The sequence below is a fragment of the Heloderma suspectum genome, chromosome 10, assembly GCF_057233095.1.
Source record: "Heloderma suspectum isolate Gila_16-S chromosome 10, 16-S_ref, whole genome shotgun sequence".
Classification (NCBI taxonomy): domain Eukaryota; kingdom Metazoa; phylum Chordata; class Lepidosauria; order Squamata; family Helodermatidae; genus Heloderma; species Heloderma suspectum.
The window spans coordinates 6234572-6252693 of record NC_139467.1 but is presented as its reverse complement, the minus strand read 5'-3'; the positions used below and the strand labels follow the sequence as shown (position 1 = coordinate 6252693).

General features: G+C 53.4%; 1 protein-coding gene across 8 annotated transcripts; it reads right to left on the bottom strand.

Annotated features, from left to right (window-relative positions):
* Positions 1–2274: 2274 nt before the first annotated feature.
* On the bottom strand, positions 2275–17717 carry CCDC61 (coiled-coil domain containing 61). Of its 8 annotated transcripts, XR_014785001.1 has the most exons (16): positions 17686–17717; positions 15496–15609; positions 14259–14493; positions 13073–13155; positions 11295–11455; positions 10308–10460; positions 9077–9293; positions 8133–8215; positions 7760–8001; positions 6150–6228; positions 5907–6034; positions 5057–5135; positions 4632–4698; positions 4447–4519; positions 2735–3742; positions 2276–2603 (listed from the first exon to the last, which is right to left on the bottom strand). XR_014785001.1 is itself a non-coding variant. In XM_084814832.1 (15 exons), the coding sequence occupies exons 3-15, from the start codon at positions 14404–14406 to the stop codon at positions 3645–3647; spliced, it is 1611 nt and encodes a 536-aa protein (XP_084670958.1). In that variant the 5' UTR covers positions 14407–14493; positions 15496–15609; positions 17686–17717; the 3' UTR covers positions 2275–3644. The 8 variants fall into 8 exon arrangements, 6 of the variants coding, with proteins under 6 accessions (XP_084670958.1, XP_084670961.1, XP_084670956.1 ...); XM_084814832.1 differs by having other exon boundaries at positions 2275–3742; XM_084814835.1 differs by having other exon boundaries at positions 2275–3742; positions 11295–11415.
* Positions 17718–18122: the final 405 nt, after the last annotated feature.

Sequence of the window (18122 nt, the reverse complement as noted above, 5' to 3'; positions counted from 1 at the left end):
GACTTCTTCTGTCAAAACATGCATAGGATTGCACCCTAAATCTCTTAGTGCTGCACTCTAAGATTCTCTCCTGCTCTCAGTGCCATTTTAATGTTTTCAAATTGTTTTTAGAGCTTTCACATCTTTCAAAGTTTTTAAGTTCTTGTGAGTTTTAACTGGTAAGTCATCTCGGTGCAGGGAGGGCTATTCGGGCTAAAAGGCAACCCACAAAGGTATAAATAAATCAGTGAATAAAATCTGACCCCGTTTACTTTTTTCTTGTTGCTGTCTAGTTGCCATGCTGTCTAGGGATGATGGGACTCCAACACATTTGGAGGGCACCAGGTGAGGGAAGGCTCTGTAGAAATCTTCTTTCCTCCCTTTCATGTTCAGTGGTGTAGCAGATCCAGGGTTTATTCCCTGTGAATTTAGCGGCAATCCTCACAGTAGCTGGTGGGTGCAGGGGATGGATTTTCCCAGCAACAATATATTGTTGTGAACTATCTTTGTAGTAATGCAAAGTATTTTGGGATGGCTTGGTCTTGAATGGGTAGTTAAGGCCTATTCAATTTAGAAAAGATCTATCTATATCTATAAAATACACAGTGAGATGGGCCAACACATCCTGCTTTTTTGGACTCTCCTTGGGGGTGTGGCTACGGGCATTGTCATGATGAGCACCGGCATGCCCAATTTTCTACTCTAGCGCTGCCCATGTAATTAATAGACACATGCTGCATGCATCCAAGGCTGCCAACCAACAGCAGAGGGAAAGGGCGTTTCTGCATCAGCATTTAGACCATAAGCATTACTAGTAAACAAAGTTTGCATTTTGCATGGTTGGATCTATGGGCCAGGTTGTTCCTGGAAGTGTCTTCCAGCTCCCCTTTCAAATCCAAGCATGATCCGTTGCCTCTTTACATGCTGATAACTGTCTCAGCCAATTGCCCTGTCCCCTGTGCATTGTGGCTTCAGTTCTGAGGTTGACTTCATGCCCCAAGCTTTGATATTAATTGCAAGGAGGAGGGGGGGGATGTCCCATTTTTCAGACATTGACACTAATGTGTCTCATGCTGTGTTATGTACCAAATTCCAGCTTTCTACATGAACTGGAAGAATCGTAACCATTTTGGGGTACACTTTTTGCTGTCCCTGTTTTGGGGGAAAGACCATTGAATCATAGAATAGTAGGGTTGGAAGGAGCCTACAAAGCCATCGAGTCCAACCCCCTGCTCAGTGCAAGAATCCAAGACAGGCATTTCCAGCATTTCCCTTTTAATTAGTTTGTATTTTCTGGTTGCATTTTCCCCTCCACTCCTGGGCTGAGTTCACATAGGATATAGCAGCCATTCTGCCAACATGGCAGCAGAGTATCTCCTTTGCTGCATTGCAAAGGGATTGCTCTGCCCACGCATTAACACTTTCTGAGGGTTCTTGCTCTGGGAGGGCAGCCATTCCGAGAGAAGAATGCTGGGGACAACTGTTCTGCTTCGTGACTCCCATATCGATTGTTCAGAGAATACTGATCTGTGCAGCTGCCTCTCGCCCCCCAGGCTGGTCCTACTTCCCTCCACCTTCCCCCAGCACCACCAAATGCCACACCGCTTCTGGTCCCTTTCCCCCCTGCAGTTACTGCTCTTCACCACCCTGACAGGGATCAATCATGCAGAGGATCCTTCAACAGCTCCCTCTGGGACAAATAACTTCCAACATAGAAACATCTGCACCAGTTGATAATCAGTACACCATTTATGGATGGCATTTGCAGCCGAAATGTTGGGGCAACGGCCATTATTTTAGATCGGCCATGTGTGACATGGTGCCCACTGGACGTTTGGACTACAACCTCCATAATACCTGATCATAGGCCATGCTAACTGGGCTTGATGGGGGTTGTCATCCAAAACATCTGGAGGGCACCATGTTGGGGAAGACTAGTTTAGGAGCACAATCCTATGCATATTTACACAGAGAAAAGTCCTACAACTCCCAGCATTCTCGTCTGGGTAATGCTGGGAGTTGTAGGGCTTTTCTCTCTCTAAACATGTGTAGAATTGCGCCTTAAATAGCTTTAAGAGAGAGAGAAATGGCTGCTGAACCTGGGAGGTCCCAAATCACTTGCTGAAGAGCAACAGCAGAAGAGGGCTAATGCCAGCGCGTGTTGCGTGTGGGTTCCCCAGTGGGTAGCAGGTTGCTGGACTAGATGGACCTTTGGTCTGATCCAGCAGGGCTCTTTGTACAGTAGTGTGGGAGCTCAGCAGGGCCAAGATACCACTTGAATCAGACGGACACCATTAAGTTAGAAAAAAGGTTTATTTACAAAGGGGCCACTGCACACGGCACCACGCAGGAAAGACCACCAACAGGACACAGGCACATGGGGGGTCAACAGGCAGCCTGGGATGCCCAGCTTTTCTGGGATGAGAAGCTGGGAAAGTTTTCAGTGATGCTGAGAAGCAATCACACATGAGCTGATGAGCGCATCTGCTAGAGGAGAGACCAAAGAAGCCGCAGCCTCCATGGCCACATCACTTCAGTCAACCCTGGCGACAGGGCATCAACTGAGAAACAGGTTCACCTGTACACAGTTGAGGAAATCTGGATGTCTTCCAGCCTTCCCCAACCTGGCACTCTCCTGATGTGCTGGACTGCAGTTCCCATCATCCCTGGCTGAGAAGGATGGGAGTTGCAGACCAAGACATGGGGAGGGCACCAGGTAGGGGAAGGCTGCCTTATACATACACAGAAAGCCAACTGAGAGGTCAAGTCTAAAGAGGCCAGGTCAAAACCAACTTTTATATTTATATATAAAAAAACCCAGCTGCACTGTTGGCTCCGCTTCCCTCGGGAGCTGGCCCCAACAGCAGAAGTAAAACTGATGGGAGGAACTCCCATCATCCACAGCCAGCGTGTAGACCGGGGTGGGAGACCTGTGGCCCTTCAGGTGTTGTTGGACTCCAACTCCCATTGGCCCCAGTCAGCACAGCCAGTTGTGAGGGAAGCTGGGAGCTGCAGCCCAACACATCTGGAGGGCGCCAGGCTGGGGAAAGACAGTCCTGCACCCAAGGCTGGAGAATATCTCTTCTCTGGAAAGATATTCCAATGCGTATCCCGGCATCGCTTGACCTCGCCATCCCAGAGAGGAGCCATAATCAGCGGTAACTTCGAGTTTTTGAGGACCAGAACTGAAGGGGGTGGGGGAGGAGGAAGAATGAGCAGAAGAGCTTTCTGAAGGGGCGACCTGGTGGCCAAGGGGTGCTTTCCTCTCCCACGATCCCTTTTGCAGGCAAGACTGGCTCTCGAAGGGGAAGGCTAAAGGGTCCCACACCTTCCCTCAGGCCTGGCACACCGCAGACTTCACCCCGAAGATCCTAAGCAGCATCGGCGGAGGAACAAAAATATCTCAGAAGCATCTACTCCCTCAGAGAGGCCCCCACTCGCTTCAATCACCACCAGATGCGTGTGTTTCTGTGGGTGAACATTAGCAGATCCATGACTCCCACCCCCATGCAGTCTCTTCCAGGCCCATCCCCTTGTGCGCACAAAGGTCGGAGGAGGATTCCAGAATGGGAGGTGGTGGGAAAGGGAGACCACGATATTCTGCCCATTTTTGGCAGGCGAGTTGTTGTGCAGTTGCCCCCTCTCGCTTTGCTCTGCCGCAGGGACTACGTCCTCGTCTCGAGTTTATTCATGTACTCCTGCAGCGCCTGCAGCCGAGCGTCAATCTCGGAGAGGTCAGCTGATGGCTCATCATACAGATTCTCTGTCAGGCAAGACAACGGCGTTACCACGGGTGAGGGCCAGGAGACCCGGGTGGGGAAGCAGTTGGGGGGGCCTGCAACAAACATGCAAAGAGGCCAGGAGCCTTCCCATAATGCCCTGCACCAACCAGGCAGGCAGATAGGGGGGGATGGGAGGGCAGAGTATCGGGGCCACGTTGCGCCTGGGTTTGGTTCGGGACACTGAATCTGATGAAGGGGATGAGCTGTCTGGAGTGGAGTGGGAAGCCTCTTGAGTGGGGGATTTATGCCAAGGTGAGGTTCCAAACAGCACAGCGCAGGGCAATTCTGTGGGCATGGCTTGGGGGGGGGGAGAAGCACCAATCCCACTTCACTGCAGCTGGTGGAGGCTGGTGGCTCCAATGTCAGTGGGGCGGTGAAGCCACTCTGGATTTCCGCACCTTGGAAAGCTCCTTTAGAGTTCTGACTGAAACCCCAAGCAGGTTCACCAGCCCACTGACATCGGCGCCACCAGCCTCCGCCGGCTGCAGGACAGAGCAGCTCTTCTGCGCCGTCTCTGCCCAGCAGCCTTCCCAATCTTGGCACCCTCCAGACGTGCTGCGCTGCAACTCGCACCAGCCCCCAGCCCAGGGATGATAGGAACTGTAGTCCAGCTCATCAGGACAAGGGCGCCAGGTCATTGGCTAAGGATGCTGCACTGCCTTTGCTGATACTGCAAAGGGTCTACCTTTATCCACTTGCTTGCTGGGGGTGGGGGTGCTGGCCAAGCGCTTCCGGTGGCCGCTCTCTGCCCGGGGAACCTGTGTGGAGAACGGGGAGCACCTGTCACGTCCTCTCTTCTCGACACAAAGAGGGCTGGGAACGGAGCCCAGGAGGTCCACCGGACAAACACCATCCCTCTTGACCACTTACCAGAGTGGGGCCATTCCAAGAGGAGGAGCTCAAGGGTTTCCTGCCCCTCGCCACTCGCCTCCTGCCCCTAGGGGACAAACACACAAGTGATCAGGCTGGAGCAGTACCCATGCGGAAACCATTCTAGGAACACACCCCTCTCAATTGCAGGTGCTCTAATGCCTGCAACCCCACTCCACTTCCCAGCTGGGCAACGGTCCAAGCACCCTGGATCCATCATTCCTATCCCATGAGAACAGGAGTAAGCAACCTTATTGGCACTGGAAATTTTGCCATAGCATTATCAAAGTGACTTCTGTCTCCAGAAGGACTAGAAACTTAACTTAAAAATTAAGCTTGGAATTTTAGCAGAAAGGGACCTGGGAACTACAGAGTACCCCACCCCTACACTGGACCTTCCTTTCCCTCTGTCCCTGTTAGTTTACCTTGGCCCAGCGGGTTCAGAGTAATCGTCCATTTCACTCCCCGAGCTTGCAGAGGAGCGCCTGCTGCGGAAACTTTCCACTGCGGAAAAGAGCATGTTTGAGGTGAGATCAAAGATAGGCAAAGCCCTGCCGGTGGTGACTGAGCTGTGGAGGCAGTTTCACACGTGCAAGTCACCAAGTGCTGAACATGTACGTGTAAACTGGGCCCCAGAATATCCAAAAGAGGCCTAACAGACAAAATGAAAATGCACTATAAATATATCTGTAATAAGCTAAAATCTGGCTGCCCCCTACCAGAATCTCTCCCTGCCATTGGCTAAACTGTTGTAAAGTCATGGAATGTTCACGGATGATTCTGATGCTCAGGGTGAAACTGTCAGCAACAGACCTTTATTGATTGATTGATTGATTGATTGGATTGGTGCCCAGGTTGGGGAAGGCTGTTGTAAAGTGCTGTGCACACCGATGGTATAAACATAAGGGGGGGACATCTTTCAGCCCGAGGGCCGAACTCAATTTCAGATGAGCTCTCAGGAGCCACATTCCAGCGGTGGGCAGGGCCAAAGGCAAAAGGGTCAGGTCCAAAATGCCAGCATATTTTAGCTTTAGTAACTGAGCCTTCGGGGAGACATTTCAACCTTTTAGAATGGGGAAAAACCTGCACAGAAACTGGGAAACCCCCACACGATTGGTGGTTGGGGGAAGGGGCCACCTGTGGAATGCTGGAGGGCCAGATTTGGCCCCCAGGTCTGAGGTTCCCCACCCTTGGTATAAATAAATAAAATAATAAAATAACCTGGGTGGCACAGAAATGGGGAGCACTTTGCAGCAACAGCCCAGCAAGACACACCTGAAGAACTCCTGCCGCGGGTTTTCCCAAGGCTGCTGTTGCCGAACGCTGACAGGCCCCTGCGCTGCACGCGGTGGTGCCACCCGCTAGGCGGGGTGTCTCCCATCCCCCGTCGGAGGCCTCGCTGGCTGAAGCGGAGAGAGGAGAATCAGTGCAGGCAACGCGCACATTTCTGGCTCCAGCAGCAGCAGGCAACGGGCCGCGCCGGGGGAAAAGCGCCACCTCCGGAGGAGAGCTACTCACTGTCGCTGCTCCGCCTCCTTCTGCTTGCGCTCCTTGGCTTTCACAAAGGCTGTGGGGTCAAAGCGTGGTGCCCGGCTGCCTGCGGGAGGGAAAAAGAGGGTGGGCGAATCGCAATGGACATCTTGCGACAGCTATCTGCTGTCCAAAAGGGCCAAAAGAGCTTCCAAAGGGCCCATCCGGGTTTCACATGGGGTAGCCCTGGCAAAGGAGGACTTGGTTCTATTTGCCCATGGAGGAACGACAAGCATCTAACCCCTTGCTTGAAACAGGAAGTCAGGATAGCAGGGACTTCCTAGGGCAGGGGTGATAGAAGCTAGACCATCAGATGATTTTCAGCGTCTCAGCAAGGGCTTTTGCCTCCCAATGGTTTAACAAAAGCAATTAAAAAGGTAAAGGTAAAGGTGTCCCCAACCAGTCGTGTCCGACTCTAGGGTGCGGTGATCATCCCCGTTTCTAAGCCGAAGAGCCAGCGCTGTCCGAAGACGCTTCCGTGGTCATGTGGCCGGCATGACTGAACACCGAGGTGCACGGAACGCTGTTACTTTTCCCACCGAGGCGGTACCTATTTATCTACTTGCAATTTCTTGCTTTCGAGCTGCTAGGTTGGCAGAAGCTGGGACTGAAGATGGGAGCTCACTTCGTCACGCAGCACTCGGGTCTCGAACTGCTGTCCTGCCGACCTTCCAGTCTGCAGTTCAGCGTCTTAACCACTAAGCCACCACGGCCCCTAACAAAAGCAATTAGGTTGTTGCAATCCCTGATCTGTATCAATTCAGGTCTAGATTTGTACTTGTATATGCAGGTCGTAGCAGCATCTGGCTCATGGGCTGCATTAGGCAAAACTGGTGCCATTCCGAGCCACCATTTTGCATCTGGCTCTGCTTGGTGGCCCTCCAGGTTCTAGTAAAAAAAAGTCAAATGGATCCTGAAAGCCTGGAGTCTGCCCACACCTGTCCTAGGGTACTGAGGGACAGCAATCAAAATGCTGCTGCCTCCTGTGCTGAATTGTGTGTATCGGGGGGGGGGGGGGGAGGAGAAAATCCAGGCTCTAGTCACAGTTGTGGGGAAGACAAGCCTGGAGGTAAGTGCTCAATATCTCAAAAGCTGGAGAGGTGGTGGGCTTCAGAGCTCCCCATCGTCCCTCCCTGCCCCCCTCTAACAGAAATAGATGATACAAAATAAACATTACCTACATGCATTTGCTTAACCGCAAAATGTGGCTTTGCCTACATAGAACCTGGAACTGCTAGTCTCAATCGCAAGCAAAGGGCTGGATGCGCCTGATCTTGTCTGATCTCAGAAGCTAAGCAGGGTCAGCCCTGGCTAGTACTTGGATGGGAGACCGCCTGGGAATCAGGCTTCCTGCACTGAGCAGGGGGCTGGACTCGATGGTCTTGTAGGCCCCTTCCAACCCTGTGATTCTATGATTCTCTATGGCTCACCGAGGAGGCAAACTGGGAGTCCATCAGATGGGCGGCACCTTCACACACTTGAGGCACAGTCCTTGGGAGGCAGAGCTTCTTGTGAGCCACTGGGGTAGGTAGGCCTACCTGGTGCCGAAAAAAGGGGCTGGCGCCTAGCCAGGGCCATTCACTCCCCCCCCCACACACCTGTAGGAGATGGCGACTGTCGAGGGAGGCGGCCCTGGCTCCCGCTGCGCCCCTCCCTGGAAGTGGATCGCTGCCGGCTGGGCCCCCAGGCCCCACTACGCTCCCGCGAGTTCGAGCGCTCCCCCGAGGTGGAGCGGTGGCTGTCTCTCTTCTTGGTGCCGGCTCGGGCCAGAGTGGGTTGCGAAAAATCATGCGAGGCGGTGGAATGGTTCTGGGGAGATGGTCCAACAGGGGTGAAGCGCCTGAGGAGGGAAGAGAAGGGAAGCAGCCAGGGCTAGAGGGGAAGAGGGGGCGCCCCTTGGATCCCGTACCAGAGGCTGGTGCAGGGGCCGGCCTGCGACAACAGGCACTGCAGGGGGCTGGGAGCGCTCACCCTTTCTTGTACATGGCCAGCTCGCTGGTCAGGTTCTTCAGGCGGATCCGGAGGCTCCTCTCCGTTGCTTTCATCTCCGCCAGCTGGAGTGGGCAAAAAGAGCTCTGTGATCCTTATAATCATCATATGATTAATCAAGAGAATATTAAAGCACAGCCAGTTCTCAGGAGTACAGGATGGGGAGTTCTGGGAGAAGCAAGTGTTTTTTAGGGGCCTCTAGTCCTTGTGGAGGAAGACTGGGCTACCTGCCATCACCCCCCTCAACGTGACCCCCTTACAAGTCTAGAAGCCCTCTGGGGTTGTGCGCACAGGTGAGATCTGCTGGGATACATCCTTTACACAACATGATGCAGTTGTGGCAGGGCACAGAAAAACTGCCGGATTCAACTTCCCGAGAATCTCAGCTGTCAAGACTGTTAAAATAAAAGCAGGCTTCTAGCCCATAGGGCTTAGAAGATAGACCTGAAACTGTGGTGCACCTGCCCTGCTGACCTCACAGGATCCAGAGGCCTGGATGAAGAAACTGTCCAGTGACTGAGAGTGGGACTTCCATGCTCTGCATCCATCAGGGATGGGCAACTTGTGGCTCTCCAGATGTTGCTGGACTGCAACTCCCATCATCCCACACCATTAGCTGTGCTGGCTAGAGCTGATGGGAGTTGAAGCCCAACAACATCTGGAGGGACACAAGCTGTCCACCCCTCCTCACCCCTCCCCAGGTCAACTGGGAGCAGAATAGATTATGGAAAAATAAGAGCACTTCTGCATAATTTATGCAGGTTGCAGAATTCAGTCTTTCTCTGGCCAGAATTCTGTCTGCACGGAGCACGCACGGCACAGCGCTGCCCACATGCCACTTTTTAGCACACTCTCTGCCCCCCTGCTGAGCAATGTCCCGCCCAGCCTGTTCCAGGGCAGGAGGGGAGAGATCCCGCAAGGCCCACCTCGTCGGCCAGCTGCCGGCTCTCCTGCAGACGCTTGCTAGCTGCTCGCTGGTGCTTGGCCCGCTCTTTGGTCAGCTCCTCCTCGAGGCTCTGCACAACCTTCTTGAGGATCTTCACTTCCTTGAGGGCCGTGCTCTTGTTCACAAGCTTGAGCTCCTCCTGCAGGCTCAGCAGGGCCGTCTCCGCCAACTGCTTCTCCTCCAAGGCATGCTGCAGCCTGGCAAGGCAGAGGCAGGTGGGATCAAGGAAAGGGAGCAGAGGAGTGTGTGTGCAAGACCTTAGAACTGTGCTATCTAGCAACTTAGGTTTAGCAAAGTTGGAGACATTTTGCAAAGGCTTTCGTTTCGAACAAGCCCGTTCAGCTCATCATCACTTCAGAAGTGACATGGGGTAGCAATCTCGAAAGAAAGGTGTGCTACACTCTCCACCTCTTGTGTGTCACATCAGTGTAATGATGTTTCTTTTACTGCCCATTTTACTAACTGATCTTTGCCCATTTGGGGATTTTCGGATAGATAATAATCTATTAGGTAATAGATTTTAATTGGACTGTTCCATCTTATTGCTCCTTGTAAGTTGCCTTGAACATTTTATAGAAAACAACTGATAAGTACAATAAATAAATAGGATTTTTTTAAAAACCTCAGCAGAGGTGAAACAGACCAGAACAAAGTTTCAAAGAAGGAAATCAATCTTAAAATTTGGTTTCTCTGGCTCAAAACCATTCTCCAAAGGTTTACATCAGCCTTCCACAACCTGGTGCCCTCCAGATGTTTTGAACTACAACTCCCAGCATTCCTGATCATAGGCCATCCTGGCTGGGGCTGATAGGAGCTGATGTCCAAACCATCTGGAGAGCACTAGCTTGGGGATGGCTGGTTTACTCAGAACTGGGATTTACCCGCTAGACCCCACATTGCTTCCAAACTCAAGAATTGCGGTCCCTGAGCACGTCTCCCTTCCTACATAACCCCCAAGGCTCTTCCACCCCCCCTGGAATCCAGGAGAAAAACCATCAGTCCCACCTCTCAGCCCCGACAACTGAGACACCAATATCTTGGTACCGCAGGCACCCCAGTTCCTAATGCCCGAAAGAGGCATCTCCCCCAAGGAAATTCAAGACATCATTGTCATCTCCTGTCTGGGGTGGGAGCGGTTGCCCAATATGCTAGCAAGGCTCTTGCTCATGTTAACATTCTCTGCCCGCGACCTCTCTCTCTCTCTCACTCACTCATCCCGGAGCCGGCGGATCTCGACATCCCGGAAATCTTTGCCCGGCTTTGCCTTCAAGGCGGCCAACTCCTCCTTCAGCTCCCGGATCACCTTTTGCAGGATGACAGGATCGGGCTTCCCCACGTAGGGCAGTGGCAGCGGATAGTGGATCCTGCCAGGAAATCGAGCCACGAGTCACAAAGCAACAGCAGACGGGAGCACACGCCGCAGCGCAGGGGGCGGCTGTCTCGCACTTAACAGGCTGACCAGCCACCGAGTTTGGCCCTGGGAAACGAGTGACTAGCAACCCCCGATGGTTTTCGCCACCCTGTGCAGACAGGACAGCCAGACCCCAACCACAATGCAACGCTGGAGAGAAGAGATGCTCTCCCTGAGAAGCACCTCCTTGCTGGAGCGGGTATCCTTACGTTTTTCCCCTGCTCCCCAGCTCCTGCGTCCTTGTAGTTTGATCCTGACCTCCCTCTTTTCTTGCTATGAGGTTGAGTGGGCTGCTTTCCCTGGACCAGCCTCCCCCAGCCTGGCTGGGGATGATTGGGGTTGTAGTCCAACCCATCTGGAGGGCACTGAGTCAGGGAAGGCTGTCCTGGACTGCCCTGGGCTAGGAGGCACCTCGGCCGCATTTCCCCTTGTCTGCTGCTTCAGATGCAGAAAGGAGGGCTGACAAATGACCTAGGTCTTCCATGTCCTGCTCCCCACTGTGGAGGGAAGGGAGGGAGCAGGTTTACTGGCTGCCTCCCCCTATGCCCAACAAAGCCACGCAGGCGATTTGGCTGCCCCACAAGGTATCTGGCTCTTGCGTCCCTGTCACATCAGCCACAGTGCTGCAGCCAGCCACGGTGCTTAATGGACCTTCAGTATCATCCCTAAACAAGGGGCACCGAATCCCCCCCCCCCATGGCTCCAGGGCTCCTTGCTGGACACGGAGGCGGCTTCTGGCCAGCAGATCTCTCAAGAGCCAGACACAAGTCCAGGGCTCCCCCGTCACCTGTCAAATTCCACGGAGTAAATCAAGATGAGGTAGCGCTTGGTGTTCAGCGGGGAGCTTTTGGGGGCAGACATGTGCCGGGGACCCGCCCCGATCTTCCTACTCCTCAGCGACTCCAGGTCTGTGTAGGTGAGAAGATCCAGAGTGACTGATTCACTGCTCTGTACAAAAACACAGACACGCACACACAAACAGCGCCACATCAGAGCCTGTTTCCGCAGCCAGCTCTATTCTGGAATAAGCACCCTGGGACTCAGTAAGGGGAGGCCCACTGGATCAGGCCAAGTATCCCTTTAGCCCAGCATTCTGCTACCAACAGAGGTCAGCCACATGCCTCTCAGAAGCACACAAGCAGGGCATGAAAGCCAAAGCCCTCCGATGACTGCTTGTCCCCAGAATGCGGTATTCAGAGGAACAGTGCCTCTGACTGTGGAGGCCCCATTCGGCCAGCATGACTTGCATCACGCTTCAACCTCAGATCGGTTTACATGTTCCACCAGCCCTGCAGAAGGCCAAGGGCCCCCAAAGTCTCCTCCTCCCTCAACTGTCAACAGCAGCAGACATTCCAGCAGGCTGCATGGGGGGAGATGAGACGAGGAAGCAGGGCGATTCCACCAAGCCCTGCTGAAAGACTTACATCTCCCCCGCTTCCCTCCCCGAGGGTTGTGTCTTTTTGGATTGTAAGCCTGTGGGCAGGGACTGTCCTGTTTTCCTGACTGCATATAAACCGCTCTGGGAGGCCTTTTTGGCTGAGGAGCGACATAAAAATACTTCAAATAAGTAAGTAAGAAGTAGAAGCAAGAGAGCCAACATTTCCTACCAAGATTAGGAGTTCCTGACTCACATGTGTATATGTATATACATATATATACACACACACACACACACACTTTTAATCCCAGATAAGCGATCAGAGCAGCAGCAGGCATAATAGAAAATGGAATTCAGAGACTGGAGACAGAAACAGGGCGATAGGGAACATCCAGGGAAGTCAGCAAGGGTATGTGGCAGAAACACGGTCTAGCGCGGCCTTGCCCAGCTCAGCACCTCCAGATGTGTTGGACTCCCAACTTCCATAATTCCCAGCCAGCATTCCAATGACAATCCAGAGAGTGAGGGGATCCCTTAAGCAAGATGCACCAGTTGGAACTGGGTGAGCTGAATGCTTCTTAGCAGAGAACCCTCATAAATCCACATGGGGCAGGCACGGACTCTGTTACCTAATTGGGTTTTGATTTTTATCCCAACCCTCCTTCCAAAGAGCTCAAGGAAGAGCATATATGACTCTTCCACCTCCCTGTTTTGTCCTCGCAACAACCTGTGAGGACAGCAGGTTTAAGTGAGCTTCAGGGCTGAGTAGGGATTTGAACCAGGGTCTCCCCCCGCCCCTTCTCCTAATCTGACACTCTTAGCCAATACAACACCACACTTCATGCTGATCTGACTTGGGAAGGAGGGAGCTTAGCAAGCCGCTGCTTCGTTTAAACAACGCTGGAAGCCAGTGTCAGATCAGTGCCCCAATCCGCAGAAGGCTGCATACACACACACGCATGCAGAAACGTCCACACAGCCGCCTCTGGAATAGATGGTTGGCAGGAGATAGGAGCAAGGAAACAGGAGGGAGAGGAAGTTTAGGAGTGAGGCAAGGCTCAGGAAATTTGAGGGAAAATGTTCGGATGCTCTTTCATTCGGGCAGGGTTTTTTGATTTGCCCACGCAGAGAAAGAGAAAGAGGGAGACTGATGCAAGCAGCTTGCCTGAAGCCCAATCAAAACTCACCTGGGCAAGGGCTGACTCCAGCATGCTACAGAAGATCCCAAACTGCTTGAAATTCCCAGTCTTGTGAGTGAGGTCTTCAATGACTACAAGGAAATGAGCAAACAAGAAAGATGCTGTTTTCTGCAAGGAGGGCCGTGGCTCGAGAATGTGGCGCTTCCAATCCTTTTGTTTTAATTATATAATTTTTAAACTTTTGTTTCCAAATGCAATCATCCACCTCAACTACAGTATCAACTACAAATGGGATTTGTAGTCCAAACCATTTGGAGAGCCCCAGGTTGGAGAGAAGGCCAACATATATAAAATATCTAAATCTCCTAGTCTAAACCTATACCAGTAATTAATAAAATGCCTCCAGCTAATATAAAATGTCTGAATGGTGTTCATTCTTCCCTCCCATAGCAGCTAATAGCTTATTTTATTTTTCATCGTGAAGGCCCAAATCTTCTTTTCCATCGTGCAAAAGACAGGATATGTGGCACCTGGCAAATATTTGCGAAGAGAATCCTTGCAGCTATTAACATATAATTCACCATCGCCACAGAGCCTCTGAGCTTCCAGTCTAAGATGCTACTCGCTGACCCAGAGCAAGAGGCGGAAGTCTGTGACTTGTTTTAGCTCTGTGACTGCAGAGTGCAAGAAGAGAGCCAAAACAAAACCCCACCTGCCCTTGCTGGATCTGGGCTGGAGGGGGATGGAGAAAGCACATCAGCAGGTGGGGTGGGGTCTCAAGAACTCCAATCTCCTGGCAAGTGCATAAACAGAGAACGCCGGCATGCTTCTACCATATCTCACCAGCTCCCAAGTTGGCTGGCTGAGGAGCTTCTGTTTGCCCCGATCTCATATTGCATTTCAGAGATGGAGCACGATGTCAGGGACAAGAGGTCGTCCCCTTGAGGCAGCAGTTATGTCCTGGTTACCACAAATTTGGGATTGGCCACTAAGACCACCCAGAATTTGTCAAGCTTTGCAGGGAAGACATAGCTGCCTTTTGCTCAAAGCTCCACTCCTTGCAAGACAAGGGCACCACTGCATGCTGGGACATTTGCTGCCAGGCCCCGAACGAGTCAGGCAGAGTGCTGGAGCAAGCTTGGCCTCACTGCAAGACACCCCATCACATCCACACTGGGGTCACGGAGATCATTCCCCTCCCCCAGCCTCATCTCTCCCTCCCTCCGATACTCACAAGCTGCATCAAACTCCCCTCGCCACTGGTCCGTGGTGAGCCGGTCCTCCACTTCCACCTCCAAAAGGCTCCCTTCCACCGTCAGCCGAACGATATGCTCAACGCCCCGGAAGACGTAGTCGGCTTGCAGCCCGTGCAACTTGGCCATTGCGAACCCAAGGGGCTCTCGGCCCACCTCGCAAGACAAAGGAAGTGCAGAACCTTTGAACACCAACCGTCCACTTGCAGTCACAGCCTTGGGGGGGAAAGAGAGGAGGGAAGCTTACAAGTAGGCCGTGAGGGCAACAAAAGCCCTACCCTATTTATGGGAGATGGAAAGGACACACAGCTGCAGCTAGTCAAAAGCCCTGTGCATGACGGGTTTCTTCCTCAAGCTCGGCAATAATTACTACACTATGAATTGAGATAACACTTTCTGCCATGGCACTGTCACTTTTTTGTTTTGGTGGCTTCCCCTGCAGTGCATAGCTTGGCTTACTTGCTAGAGCAGCCTTCCTTGACCTGTTCCCTGTCCAGATTTTTACTGCAATTCCCATCATCCTCAGCTAGCTCGCTAGTGATGATGGGAGTTGTAATCCAACACGTCTGGTGGGAGCAGAGTGGGGAAGGTGGCGCTAGAGCAAGGACAGACAACCTGTTGGCCTTCAGATGTTTTGGGCTACAACTCCCATAATCCCCAGATAGCATGGCCAATGGTTAGGGATTATGGGAGTTGTAGGCAAAAAAATCTGGAGGGCACCAGATTGTCTAGCCCTGAGCTGGAGTCACTTAGGGCGTAATCCTGTGTGTGTTTAGAGAGAAAAAGTCCTACAACTCCCAGCATGCCCCAGCCAGCCACGCTAGCTGGAACATGCTGGGAGTTGTGTGGAATGAGTCCTTAATGACTCCTTAAACCTCACCCCTTATGTGCTATGAGTACCCCAGAATGGCAACGCAGTTATAAGAATGCCGTTGAACATCTCATCAAGGTGTCCAACAGATTCTCGTGCTTAAAGTGTTAACCAGAGTTATTTCATGTTTGTTAGCGCCACAATCTGTGAGAAGCAGATTGCAGCCTGTCAGCAAACTCTCTGGGAATTATTAAGGAGGATAGGGAGGATATGTTCCTCCCCAGAGAGTTGGCTGATAAGCATTGTACTCTGTGAGCCAACTGCTGATACTGAGTTGGCAGATGTTCACCATGTTCAGAGAGGGAACATTCAGCTCTTTCCATGATAACAGGGTAAGTGTTGTGTACCTCCAAGTAATGTGTCCAGTAGAGTCCCCTGGACTGCAAGGAGGTCAAATCAGTCAATCCTAAAGGAAATCAACCCTGACTGCTCATTGGAAGGACAGATACTGTTTCGGCCACCTAATGAGAAGAGAAAAGTCACTGGAAAAGACCCTGATGCTGGGAAAGATTGAAGGCAAAAGGAGAAGGGGACGGCAGAGGATGAGATGGCTAGATAGCATCACCGAGGCAATGAATATGAACTTGAGCACACTCCGGGAGAGAGCGCAGGACAGGAAGGCCTGGTGTGCTCTGGTCCATGGGGTCACGAAGAGTCGGACACGACTGAACAACCGAACAACAACAGAGTTCTTCCCTATATCTGATGTATTTCAGCTGTATGAAAGCTTGCCCCACAGGATGTTCTGGGCTCTCTGCCCCTTTGCTGACACAGTGCCTTGCTGGCCATGCAATAAAACACTTTCAGATCCAGAGTCTTGCCTGCGTCTAGTGTGATCCATTGTCTGGTTAGACAACAAACATGTGAGTGTGTTCTGCTCTTACAACAGTTGTAGGACTTTTTTGTCTAAACACACATAGGACTGCAAGTGCCATTGCTCTGTGTGACTTTCCTTCATTTAGCTCAGGACACACTAAGGCCACAACAGTCCAGCTTCCTGGTGGGACGGTGCTGGGTTACATACGATTCCAGAAACTCAAAAATTCAGGAGGAGGGTCAGTACTGGGGGTGGGGGGAAATACAGAGCTAAATATCAGAGGCAAAGGATATATGGGTTCTGTACAGAGGATCTAAAGCATACTTCCCCAACCTGGTGCTGTCCAGATGTTTTGGACTTCAACACCCATGAGCCCTAGCTAGCACAGCTAATGATCAGGAATCCTGGGAGTTGTAGTCCAAAACATCTGGAGAGCACCAGAGTGAGGAAGGCTGATGTAAACGGACCCAGCATTTGGAGGAGGCTGAAGTTTGAGCTCTCTGGGGCAGGCCGGACTGCAACTGGGGAAGGATCCAAGTGGGGCGACTCTTCAAGAGGTTTACAACAGGCAGATGGGAACAGCAAGCTGCCTTTGGTAGCTGCTGTCAGAGCAGGGGGAACTGGCAATGCAGAGGCTACGCTCAGAGGGAGGGCAGGCGTCATGGGTGCCGCGCTGGGTGGATGAAGCAGCACAAGAACATCAGACCAGAAGGGCCCCATTTAATCCAGCACATTCTTCCCTCCAGTGGCCAACCAGGAGCCCCTGGGAAACCCACAAGAAGGCCTGAGGGCAATCTCTCCCACTTCCCACTTCCACAAGGTGTAGTGATGGCTACTAATTTCACTGGCTTTAAAAGGGGGTTGTACAAATTCCTGGAGGATATGGCTATCAATGGCTACTAGCACTACCTCCAGTATGAGAAGGTATGCCTATGTACACCAATTGCTGGGGAACATGGGTGAGAGGGTGCTGTTGCGCTCATGTCCTGCTTGTGGGTTTCTCATGGGGCAGCTGGTTGGCCTCTGTGTGAACAGAATGCTGGACTAGGTGGACCTTGGTCCGATCCAGCAGGGCTCTTATGTTCACTTTCCTCTACTGGCATTTCCCAGCAACCGGCATTCAGAGATACGCTGCCTCGGAACATGGAGGTTCCGCTGAGCCATAATTGAGAACATCAGAGCCCTGCAGGGCCCGCCAAAGGTCCCGCAGCCCACCACTGCTTCCCACAGCGAATAACCAGGTGCCTCCTGGGAGCCCCCGAGCAGGACACGGCGGAAGCAGCAGCCATCCGCCACTGCTCGGCCCTAGCTCAGCCTTCCCCCTTCAGATGTGTGGGACTACAGCTCCCAGCATAGCTGGCTGGGGGCGCTGGGGCTTGCAGTGCGGCGCATCTGAGCGGGCTACTGGCATTTAGGGGCATCCTCACACGGAGAGCGTAATGGGAGGCCAGGAGGAGCGAAGCTGGTGGCCCGGAAGGCACGCGGGGGGGCAGAAGCGGGGGGGCTGCAACGAAGGCCCAGTAGGCAGGGTGTGCGGGGGGGCCGGAAGGGGCGCGGGGGGAGGGGGCTGGGGGGGCCGGAGGGGGCGCGGGGGAGGGGGGCCGGAGGGGGCGCGGGGGGGGAGTGGGGAGGGCCGGGGGCGCCTCCTCGGGCGGGGGTCCCCCAGGGAGGCCGGGTAATCCGGGGCGGGGGCTCCGGCGGGGCCCCCGCGGCCACTTACCTGCGCGCCGCCGCACCGCAACCGCCGCCTGCGGGGAGCGGCTCCTCCCCCCCGCCTCTGCCATTGGCCGCCCGCCCAACCGCTCCTGCGCCGCCATTGGCTGGGAACTCCGTCAGTCTCCCGGCCCCGGCCCTTCGGGCGCCCTCGAAGCGGTGGGACCGCCCCGCCACCAGGAAGCTCCGCCCCTCTCCCCGCCTGGAAGGGCCGCCCTATCCGAGACGAGGAGGGCGGCTGCTTGCCGCTTATTGGCTGCGGTGATCCAGTTAGCCCGCCCACAGCCGTGCCCGCCCCCTGGCGCCGGCTCTTGGCGCCTTAGTTTGCCCGCCCGCGTGGCGCCGCCTGCAGGGCGCTGCCCGGGCCGGCGGGGCGCCCGGCTCCCAGAAGGCGCGCTTCGGTGCCCCCTCGTGGCCGCGGAGCGCGCAGCTCTCACTGCGCCG